This window comes from Montipora foliosa, chromosome 12 (assembly GCF_036669935.1).
Source record: "Montipora foliosa isolate CH-2021 chromosome 12, ASM3666993v2, whole genome shotgun sequence".
NCBI classification, from domain to species: Eukaryota; Metazoa; Cnidaria; class Anthozoa; order Scleractinia; family Acroporidae; genus Montipora; species Montipora foliosa.
This window is the reverse complement of record NC_090880.1, coordinates 26,317,674-26,328,942: the sequence shown is the minus strand read 5'-3', so window position 1 is coordinate 26,328,942 and position 11,269 is coordinate 26,317,674. Positions and strand designations below refer to the sequence as shown.

The 11,269-nt window shown below is 40.2% G+C and overlaps 1 protein-coding gene across 1 annotated transcript; it reads right to left on the bottom strand.

Annotated features, from left to right (window-relative positions):
• Positions 1 to 687: 687 nt before the first annotated feature.
• Positions 688 to 10,788, bottom strand: LOC137978634 (tetratricopeptide repeat protein 7B-like). Its single transcript, XM_068825646.1, has 8 exons — positions 10,695 to 10,788; positions 9,126 to 9,242; positions 8,790 to 8,902; positions 7,445 to 7,576; positions 6,547 to 6,644; positions 4,929 to 5,033; positions 3,621 to 3,712; positions 688 to 2,682 (listed from the first exon to the last, which is right to left on the bottom strand). Exons 1-8 carry the CDS (start codon positions 10,715 to 10,717, stop codon positions 2,553 to 2,555), a joined length of 810 nt encoding a protein of 269 aa, XP_068681747.1. The 5' UTR covers positions 10,718 to 10,788; the 3' UTR covers positions 688 to 2,552.
• Between the last annotated feature and the right edge of the window lie 481 nt (positions 10,789 to 11,269).

Below are 11,269 nucleotides of genomic sequence, written 5' to 3'. Positions count from 1 at the left end.
AATACCACACTTACCTTCTTTTCTATTTAGGCCGGTATCCTCTCTTGCCGCTCATGTCACTCTTCTCCACGAAATTTTCAGGTTTAAATTCTCAAAAATTGCCCAAATGCCGGCTAATTTCCGGGGCAAGGAGGTAAAGTGAAGATACCAAGCTAATTCTATGAAGTTTGGGCGGTTCTAAGAAAACGACAAGTCATCGGCCAATCACATCGCGGGAAAAGAGAGAAACAATAAAACCGGAAAAAGGAACAGATTCTTGAAAAACTCAAGTGACATTCTCAGAATTGTCGGAACGACGTCATTTTTGTATATTGGGAATTCTTCAATTTCTACGCCTTCTTAATTAAACAAGTTAACTTTGCCGTTAAATTTTAAACAACAGTTCCGTTTCTTGCTGTCGTCGATCGCAATGACGAACCTGTCCAAAGGCGTATGGAAAATCAAGAATCCGGAATTAGAAACCTGAAATGAAAACAGGATCGTGCAATTCTCGTCGAAAATCCACTGATGAAACTGGTAAGAAAATAGTGACAAAATCACCATTGTTGTCCATAACTAGCGACCAAATGCCCGTTAAGTGTGATTAGGAATGACACATAACTGATTAGACTGAAAGTCCTTTAATTTAATTTTCCGCTAAGTGACGGGTGGTTCCTTTAATATTTTTCCCGTTAAGTGACGCCTGGTTGCGATTTCGCGGCTTTGTCGATCGTTCGGTCGCTACGCGACCTCAATTCAAGCTCGCTTCGCTCGCTCTAATTTGTCAATCAAAGAGTTTCGAGAGAGCGACTGGGAGCAAGTCTAATTACTGATCGAATGTACGAAAACCACGTGCGCTGCATTGGAGTAAAGAGAAGAGTAAAAGGCCGCAGTCTTTGAATAGCGATAATTTCATGACTTTGGAAAGAAAAGAACACAAAGAGGAGAAACACACGAACACAAAACGTAAATAAATAAAGGGCATGTCGTCCAAAATTGGATTGGCTTGAACAGAAACAAACACGAATTTGACCATTAATGTAGAAAATGCATTATATAAATGGAAATAATTCTTTTTACTACAATTATTATTGATTATATTATTCGTATTTATAATTATTAGTTAAGGCTTTAGAGAGTCGATATATGACCGAGCAAGGGAAGGGAATGGCTTCATTACCGTGTTGACTTCAAGAGGTAATTTGCATTGAGCACAGGGACGCATGCGCAAAGCAGTTTGTTACCTCAACCCAGTGTAAAACCCATTCCCCTTCTCTGCTCGGTCTTGAGCACAACTTATTAGCCACTTTTCCTATCTTTTAAAGCCTCCCAATCACTAGTCCTTGAGACAACCTAACAACAATTGCAGAAAGCGTTATTCTTGGAAATACGAAGGCGGCCAAACGAAAATATGTCATTTTAATGACAAGTTTGCTCACAGAAAGCCATCATGCTATTTACGAATAAAAGGTAAAAGAAAATGTGAAACTTTGTTAAATCTCCAATTTTAAGCCTTAAAGCTTTGATAGCGATCCAGTTATTACCCATGGAAAACTGATAAATTCTTAGGTGGAAAAAGGCGCTACACCCTGCTAGCAAAGACATTCCGAAAAGGACTCTGCAGAAATCGTCTTTTAAAGTCTTTATTGAGTAAGCGCAAGCCGTTGCTTGGACACACTTTCAAACCCATGCCAAGTCTCGATCGCACTCCAAGACGCCATGTTGATTTTCGTACCGAAGGCTCGATTTTGACCGTCGCCTTGTCAAAAATATGATGCGCGCGCTGTCTAAACAGGTTTGACCGGAGTGACTAGCCCAGAAACTTGGGCTGCGGCGACTTGACACGTTTTCTGCAGAGCCTCTCTTTCTCGCCCTCTGGTGAGTTTTAGAGAGGAGCTAATAGGGAGCTTAAGCAGGCGCGTTTTTGAGACGCGGACGGCAACCGGAAGTCACCTGTTTTCCCTTTTAACTTATCTTCACACAACCACATTTCATTGTCAAGTTTCTTTTCTCCATTAGAGATGATTAGTATAAAAATCTGGGAGACACAACTGTCCTGGAACGCGAATTGGTCTCTTCCGGTTGCCGTCTGCGTCTCAAAATCGCGCGTGCTTAAGCTCCCTATTAATGATCCCATACAATTTTTGTAAAATTACGAATTTTCAAACCATCATTACTCAAAGATTATTTGCTATATCGGGTTCAAATTTTGAGAGAGAGCTCATTATACAACGCACTTTCATATTCAGTATTTTATTCCTGGCTTACTGAATAGAAAAGGATGACTTTGTGCGGGTAGCAACCCTTGAACATTGACAGAGCCTTGAAGTCTAAAAATTATATCGCGATATTTGATTATTCTTTAAGGAAAAAAATTAGTTAGATCATAGTTAGTAGAGCGGATTGGTTCTGAAAACCGTGAACTTCTTTGAAGTATGACTTTGTTGTCGTTTTGCCCAGTCACGTGATAATGACCGGGCAGCACACTATTATCCAAGATGGCGTTTGAAGTGGTGAAGTATGGTTAAAATCCTCTACCAACCATGGTTAGACTTCGAGAAAAGGCATTTTTGTCAGAGGAACCGTGGTATAGCTGTAAATGGTATTATCGGATGAGTAGCCTCCAAATCAATAGCTGTCATCAGACATTCACTGGCAGCCTCGTGTTCGTTCTGCGCTTCTAACACCACGCCCAGTAAATGCCTGAATATTGAAAATCGCACAGCAGAAAGTTAACCACACTTCGTTGACCTTGGCAAATGAATTAAATTTTAAAAAGGTGGGGCGCTCACTTACTATATAATGTCGCTATGAAAACTGGTATCTCGGAAACTGTAACTGCTACAGACACTATAAATGCTCGAATAAACGCCCTTGGCATCATGGCCTATTTCATTTTTGAAGTAGTCAGTGAATTTTCAACAACCGAGGAGGGGGAAGGGGCAAGCTTATGTAGCTTTTGACCCAGAGGGTAGGGCGTTTGTTCCGGACGGAGCGTTCATTAGGAAATTTACCGCATGTCGATTTTACCGACGAGATTTAAGAAAAAGAAACGAGCTAGCGTGTTTGTTATACAAGGCAGTGTATAAAAACGAAAACACACGTAACAAACAAGAACGCAACACACGTTTGTTTGTGCGTACCAATTGTTATGAAATTCATGTAAGGCTTACCTAATTTCATAACGATTTTGTCAAATCTTTCAAGCTCGGTTATTTATCTGTGATAACGAATATCGTTATGTCGATAAGAGTTCAGACAACGCTGAACCAAATTCGATTTGTTTTTTACCACAATATTCAACGCCAAAGAAAATGCTTATTTCAGAGCGTGGTTAAGTTCATGGCACAAAAAAGAGCAAGCTTTAACTATAACTTTCTCGCAATATGATTGCTTTATTTCCCAAAATAAGCGTTTCTGATTTACTATTACATTTTGTGACAAATTGACGCGAGCATGACGCGAGCAGCGTTGTCCAGGCTCTTATCGACAGCGGCAAATTAGCCAATCAGATTGCGAGATTACAAGCAATTGTAGCAAAATATAACTTTGTTATTGTTTCTTCAGAGACACAAATAAATGATAGGAAACGACAGTTGTTAATGTTGTTGTTGTAAGCAGACAGACAAACAAGAACTCACCAAGCTTCAAAAGCTGTTGGATCAATGTTAATGGCCTCACGGAGGACTTTCTCGGCCATAACAAGATTTCCAGTTTTATGATACAAAGAACCCTGAAAACAACACAAGGAAATAAAACAGCCATGTTGGGGTGGAAAAGCACTGAATACCAATGACCACAACCAGGTTTTCTGAGCCCGCGAGACTGAGCACCCCCAGCAAACCATTGTTTCAACGAAAACCGCTGGTCAGCAACCTGGTTCTGGTCATTGCTGTCTTAGGTCTTCCTGTTGGTGGACGAAAACAAAAGATCTCTCTTTAGCTTCTTTTGTTCTTTTGTTGAAGTTAAGCTCAGTAGGGACTACTAAGAACTAGCGTTCAGAACGGGTCTTGACTGAACCCGGCACTTCCCGATAGGCATTTATAGATTATGCCAGTAAAAGTGGCATATTATGCTAGTAGCATTGCTTTTTTTTTGGCCAAATTATGCTAACATTATGCTCTTTTTTCCAAATTATGCCACCGTTTTTTTAAATTATGCTCTTTGAAAAAATGCAAATAAGTCCAAAATATACATTTTTTAACTAGAAGCCGTTCGTCTACAGGAAAGAAACGCAACAAATCCACAATTAATTTCAAATAAACATGTGGTTCAGGTTAACATGCACACTAGTACTAGATAAATGTGACTTCCGGTTTCGGTGCACCTCAGACCCGGGCTCAGTGCTTCACAGTGAACTACAAATGCTACTAGTTTAACCAAGACTTTAAATATCGATTAAGGTCACCAAGTGCTTGGAACTAGAGACAAAAAATTATCAAATAATAGCATCAAAAATGATCTGATAATTATCAAAATGCGCAAATTATGCTAGCATTGCTACTTGGCAGAAATTATGCCAGTTTGCTCAAATTATGCCAAACATTATGCTAGCATAATCTATAAATGCCTAGTTCCCGATCTCAAGGCAAACGCCCCAACCACTCGGTCACGTTACCACCTCAAAACGTCTCAGCTAAAATATAAATTTTCTTTTTACCCCGTTTTCAACCATAATACCAACGCCACAGTGCCACATAAACTAAGTTGATAATCTCATTCTCAATCCGACATTCACCCGAACTGACAAACTCAAAACAGCTTGTAAGTTGCCCAAACATCCTACTATATCCCACAGTCAAGACACTTCGACTACCTCCGTTTTCAATTGGCCTCGCTTTCAAAGTGAGTCAACTGCAATAATTTTTGTTGGACTCGTTTTGAGCAAAAGAAGTAGGTCCCTCGACAACAGTTACCCTATCCCGGATCGAAGGTGAAAGCGTACTTACCAAGTGCTGGATGCTTGGGACGTGATTAGGGTTGATAGCAATTGCATTTTCGAAACAATTCTTGGCGTCCGTGAAACTTCCTTTCATTTCAGAAATACGGCCACGCTACAAGGAAAAAGTACAGTTATTTTACATGCCCCTTTAATGTACTTCACTGTAGATGTAGATCATTCAGGTAAGAAAATGGGATAACTAGGGCGCGACATTTTTGAGACGCAGACGGCAACCGGAAGTGAACATTTCGCTTAACAGGACAGTGGTGTCTCCCAGACCTTTAAACTAATCATCTCTAATGGAGAAAAGATATTTAGCAATATAAATGTGGGGAAAACAGCTCTCAGGTTGCCATGCGCGTCTCAAAGCGTCCATACTTAGGACTTCGTTAAGGAAACTATAACACCAAATTCATAATAAACAAAAGATCAACCTCCGGTCAAAAGTGAAAATTTTTCAGGACGATAAGCGATTCTGAAATTCACTTGTTTCGGAAACCAACGCTTTATTTGAAAAATGTTCCAACAAATTTGATTGTAAACATTACTTCCTGATGTCTAAAGTTATTAACTCGTCGGGGTGAAGGTTCCCTTTAAGCGAACCGCACACCGAGAGGGAATCGTTTTTTCGCGTATTCATGCCAGCTCATTCAGTCAAGTATCAATCAGTGGCGGATCCAGACCTGGAGGTAAGGTGGGGGCCCGCTCTCAAACATTTTGTTTTTGCCCTTTCACAGTTTTGGTGGCTTTAGTCCAAAAATAAGGGGGAGGGGGGGGGGGCGCCCCCCGGGCCCCTCCTCTGGATCCGCCACTGTAAATGGGAGAAGGTGTCTCTTCGACGTCAAACGCAGAGAGCCCTAATTATGCATACAACTAGTAGTAATCTCGGATTATTGAAGTGCGTTGGACAGTCGCTTTGGAACCAAAGGAGAAGGGTAGGGAAAGAGACGATCTCATAGGACCGACGTTTGAGGATACGAGCATGTACTTCTCGACATGGTTTCAATAAGCGCCGAGTACTATGACTCATGTCAGAGGATTGAAATACTTTGCCCTTGGCTAGACTCTGAATCATACGTTAGTGCGATCTATTTGATCTCGCCCCGGAATATCTTCGACGCCTTTTCACTCAACGCGTCGCTGAACAGTAGAACTTGAGAAACTAATTGTCTGAAACGAAGTTTCTGTCAGAGCGCCGCCTGTCTGTGAAACAATTTGCCCCTATAGTTAAGAAAGGCTGGCTCTATTGGGCAGTTCAAATGTACTATCAAGCAGGTATCTGTCCTATAGCATTCCCACACGGCAACCAAGTAAAGCAGTTGTAAAGCGTTTTTACTTTTTTTAGCTTAACTGATTATCTTCCTCGTTTTAAATAAAGTTTTACCGCCTTACCTTACCAAGAGAATTTTTTTTTAAATCTCACTCAAGGAGGAACCTTGTGAGCGGACATAGTTTTTTAGTGGACGTACAAATTGATAACCCTCTCATCTCTGAACCTACCCATTTGAACAGTAAACTGGAGTTAGAGTAAAAAATTATACTTAAGGTCTCGCTCTATGAAGGAAAAGGATCAAGGAGACGGTTTTTGAATGGACGTAAATATTCATAAGCAAAGTCACGCAGACCTGGAAAAAAACATCCGGGGACAGCGGAAATATCAGGTGCGCCTCCTGTACGCATGCGTTAGCCTCAGCGTCTTTCTCCATGGCGATAAAGACGTCAGCTGTAACAAAAAGATAAAGCGCACTTTAAACAAAAGAAAGGACTCGAACAATTTTTTAAAAGAAAAATTCTTGAAAGAATGTCGGCAGAGAGGCCTTAAGGTAGCCAATGATTTGGCTTTTAAAATTCCCATGATCCATTACCTGCTGATAGCTTTAGTAAATAAAGAATAAATGCTATACCGAGTAATTGCATTGTGACTAAACTTGATAGACAACAAATGCAAGGAAACGATGTTATGTGCAGTATAATCACGTGAAAATGAACACCATTTCTGAACAATGGCTTAAAAGCCAGTAGAGAACTCGGCCTATTCTCCAGACAGTTTCGTTTCTTTGTTTTTCATTTTCACGTGATTATACTGTTGCACAATCTCGCAGTATTAAAAATTCTGCTACTTGTATCCCGCCTTAGTCCGAAGATGATATAGATTTATATCGAAATATTACAAGCACATAACATCGTTTCCTTGCATTTGTTGTCTATCAAGTTTAGTCGCAATGCAATTACTCGGTATAGCATTTATTCTTTATTTACAAAATTCCCTTGGCCTTATGAGAACTCTTGGTCAACTCATTGACATGTCTTTTGACTACAGCACTAACTCTGGAACGTGAGCAAAAAGCAAAAGAAGTGGGGGGGGGGGGGATGGGAGAAAGCGTTAGAGGGAGTAGGGGAGGGAGAGCGAACGGAACACATGCAAGGTCAATACAACCATTAACACAGCGCTAGCCTTTGTGCCCTGAGAAAGGCATGGGTCGTGATTAGCAGAAAAAAGAAGCAACAAGTTCTTGTCCTTACCAATTGTGAGCCAGAGCTTGGCTTGTAGCGCCAGCACTGCTGGAACACTCAGTTTGACGGAGGCTGACGCGGCTTCGTCTGACAGGGCCTGTTCCAGGCGCACTGAAGCTGCTATTGAATTAGTTCCATCCACTGGGTTAAGAAGGGAAATGACAAAAGCATGCAATGAACAAACTAATGAAACGTTTATAGATGGTTTTCAACCAATCTCTAGAGATAAAGATAACAATGCTGCAATGTACAATTGCTGGTGGACGAACAAAAGGAGCTAATGAGAGATCTTTTGTTTTCGTCCACTGACAGGGCGGCGATGACGTAACGTGAAAACCACCTATTGAGTAGGGAGCTTAAGCACGTGAAGTTTTCGAGCAACGGACGTCAACTCGTCTTGACACTACCACATTTATATTGCTAAGTACCTTTTCACTCTTATGGACGACAAGTTTAAAAAATAAGGAGAAACTGCTCTCCTGGTATGCGAAATGTTCATTTCCGCTTTCCGTCCGTGGCTCAGAAGACGGCAAAAAAATGTTAAAAAGTGAAAAACGTGCATGATCGTGCAGGGCTTTCAAAGCTTTTTTTTTTGCTTTCTACATATGCAAATTTGTAGCGTTCTCGTTGCGGTCGCCGTTGTCGTTGCTTAAGTTCCGTTTTAGGGAGTTTAAGACGGGAGTTTAAGAAATGACGACGGCTACGGCAACGACAACGCCAAAAAACAGTGATATTATTGGTTAAAGGAACCAAAAAGATCGTGCTGCACGTGCGGCACGCATTTTTGAACAATTCTCTCCCGTACTCGTCAAGACTACTAACGTGAAATGACCAAATTTAAGGTTTTGACGACATCGTGGACCAACTACAGAGAATCTTTCAGTCTCACTCTTTACTTCAAACCCGTCCGTACCAATCCAGTTATAGGATACTTCGCCCATATTGTATATTACAAACAAGATGGAATAATCAGGAAACACTTAGAATAGGAAATCTCGCTTGGTCGTATAAACTTCAATGCTACTTCGTCTAGCGAATGGTAATCTCAGTCAATCAGAAACAGAATGTCCAGAAAAGCAGGTATTTAGAGGTGAGCCCAATTTTGATATCCAACACGAAGTGTCCCTTTAAGTCTAAGCATTTCCTACCGATTTCTAACAATAAGGTTAGGATAAAGTTTAGCGCGCCATTCTTTAACCAAAATAAGCACTATTTTTGCGTTCGACTTTCAAATTTTGATCCCTTCCTTGGCAAGAATTGTTCCTTCGTGATCGTCTCAAGATATACAGATCGAGCAAATCCGAATCATGACGAGCACGTCCGAAGCCTTACGATATCCCCCCGAATCACTTACTCGAATCTTTGTCGCTGCTAATTTCTGTGAGAGAAATCTGCTTCAAGCCTCGTGTATCAGTGATAACTTTGTCCAATAAACCCGATCCTGCTCTGTGTAGCTCCACTGCAGATCTGTGTGGACAAAAAAATTCTGCAAAACACTTTCTGCTTCTCAAAAAGTTTTCAAAACTTTGCAGTCCGTGATCCAAGAAGTGCGCGGCTGTAAAGCATTTTGAGAATTTCTTGAAACATCTCAAATTCTCCCTTGCCCAACGGAAATATCATACAGGAAAAAAAACACGATCTTTACAGTAAACCAAAAAAAACATTATCTCGCCTTATTGAAAGAACTTACCCCGACAGATCGGAATCATACACTAGTTTCCAGGTCTCTAAGAGCTTTTTGCACGTGATCAATGCTTGGTCTCCGCCTAAACATGTATGTTCCAATTTGACCTTGGTGACGAGCAAGCTGAAAGACAGACAACACCTTGATGATTTCTGAATTTTCTATGTCAGACTTCACCTGTGCCGAATGTTATGCAGGAATTAAACGCATGTGAAGTGCGACGTTTGAAAGCATGAAATTTGTCAGATTTATATTAAAATCGACTTCTGCCGCATCCTCGACTGAATGAATCGAATATTCGAGTGAAGTTCGACAGTGGTTTCATACGTCGCATACCATATGTGTTGAATGAAATGCATAAAATGAGAAAAGATGTTTTTTTTTTGTCAAACAAATGCCAACCGGATGAGAACATCGGTGAGAAACGGCTTGGAGAAACACCGAAATGTGTAGCTCTTGTTTTTCTCCGACAAAATACACCTTTTTAAAACTCTGGATGTCTTTATTGCATGAAGTGTTTTCTTTATTTTAAAACGACAAGGACACTCCAGGACGGCTGGACTGAGGGCCATAACATAACGGACGATGAGAGTCCCTACCCCCCTAGAAATCGGTACCGTGAGTAATTTACAACCACCACAACAACTGAATAAAGTCGGAATGTTGCTGAAAATTGTGTTATTCCTTGCAAGCTTCTAAACCGACTGATGGAGTTTCCAGAGAATGGGGAAGCAAGGGAATCCGGCAAAAATTCTCTCTAACGCTTGAATTCTTCTTGATAAGATAGAATGTTGCTCGAAACACTTCCGACAAATTTTACGTGTTAGACCGCCCCCAAAGATAATTATTTGGGTCGATTCAAATACAAGTGAGATTCAACCCATGTGAAATTCGACGTTCTAAAAGGGGCCTTACTCCGAGTACCCATATTATTACATTTCCGTCGTGAACTAAAAATCCTTTAGTCACGACAGACGATGTTTTCAGTAGTGAAAATTGTTGGATCAGCCTTTTGATTGGTCGCACTCTTTAATTTTTCGCTGGTGAAAAATTATCATCCTTGCGTTTTGATTGGCTAGTAGTTTGACAGGTTAGTTAGTTTGTTGTTAACATGCCTGGCGCCTGATGGGGGCCGACAGGTGTATGGTTTTCAATGTTTTTGTTCTTTTATTGCGTAGTTTTCTCCACAAATGCGTCAGAAATTTTAAAAACGTTTTGAAAGTATTTAAGCGAGGTATGGAAGATAAAGATTTCTTCTATTTCAAAAATATTTTGCTATTTTTTTCGGGCAATAAACACCTCTTTAAATTTATGATCTCTGTATTGATATAATAAACAAATGACTTCATGGTTGACTCGTTTGTACGATTTTTATCACTCACTCGTCATGAAGGATCGTTAAACTTACTCATTCGCTTTGCTCACTCGTTCGTTTAAGCGATCCTTCACAACTCATGAATAAAAATCGTCCGCACTCACCAACCATGAAGTAATCTATGTATTTTTTTTTAATTTCATGAAATATACATAGCTTTCATTGATACAGAAAATGCATATGAACACTCAGACTCAAACCTGAAATCCTCAGGAAATTCCATGAGCGCTGCATCGCAGACTTCTAACGCTTCAACAAACTAAAAATAAAAATAAAAAGGAAGATCGACTTTTAATAAATTCCGTCCGGGTTTAGGATTTTTTTGGGAGTCTTCATTTTACCCCTCAGTGGTCAGCAGTCTGACCGTTGGCGGATCAAAGTACCACTGGGGGTTGGGGTTAGGAAAAAGGATAATCCTTGCTGACGTCATTGTTAACATTTTGTATCATTAACATACGACTTTGCCGATATAGAAGACATCATGCTATACAGAAATTGACTTCAAAAGGTAAAAGAACTTGTTAAACGTAGTGAAATGACCAATTTAATCCTTTTGGCTTTGATAACGAGCGAGGTATTAGCCATCAAAAACTGATAAATTCTTGGGTGGCAAATACATTCTTTGTAAAATTTCGAATTTTGAAAGCGTCGTTACTCAGAGATTATCTGATAAATTGCGCTCCAAGTTTCAGAGATAGCTCATTATGCACGAGGACTTTAAATATTAATTAAGTACTGATTTTTTGGCTGATAGATTAGAAAAAGATGAGCTTAT

Excerpts from the sequence above, each read along its gene's own strand:
- LOC137978634 (XM_068825646.1), bottom strand. The coding sequence starts at position 10,717 with ATGGAATTTCCTGAGGATTTCAG. Across the intron at positions 8,903-9,125 it reads TATGATTCCGATCTGTCGGG|ATCTGCAGTGGAGCTACACA; the intron begins GTAAGTTCTTTC and ends TTGTCCACACAG. Across the intron at positions 5,034-6,546 it reads CCCCGGATGTTTTTTTCCAG|CGTGGCCGTATTTCTGAAAT; the intron begins GTCTGCGTGACT and ends TTTTCCTTGTAG.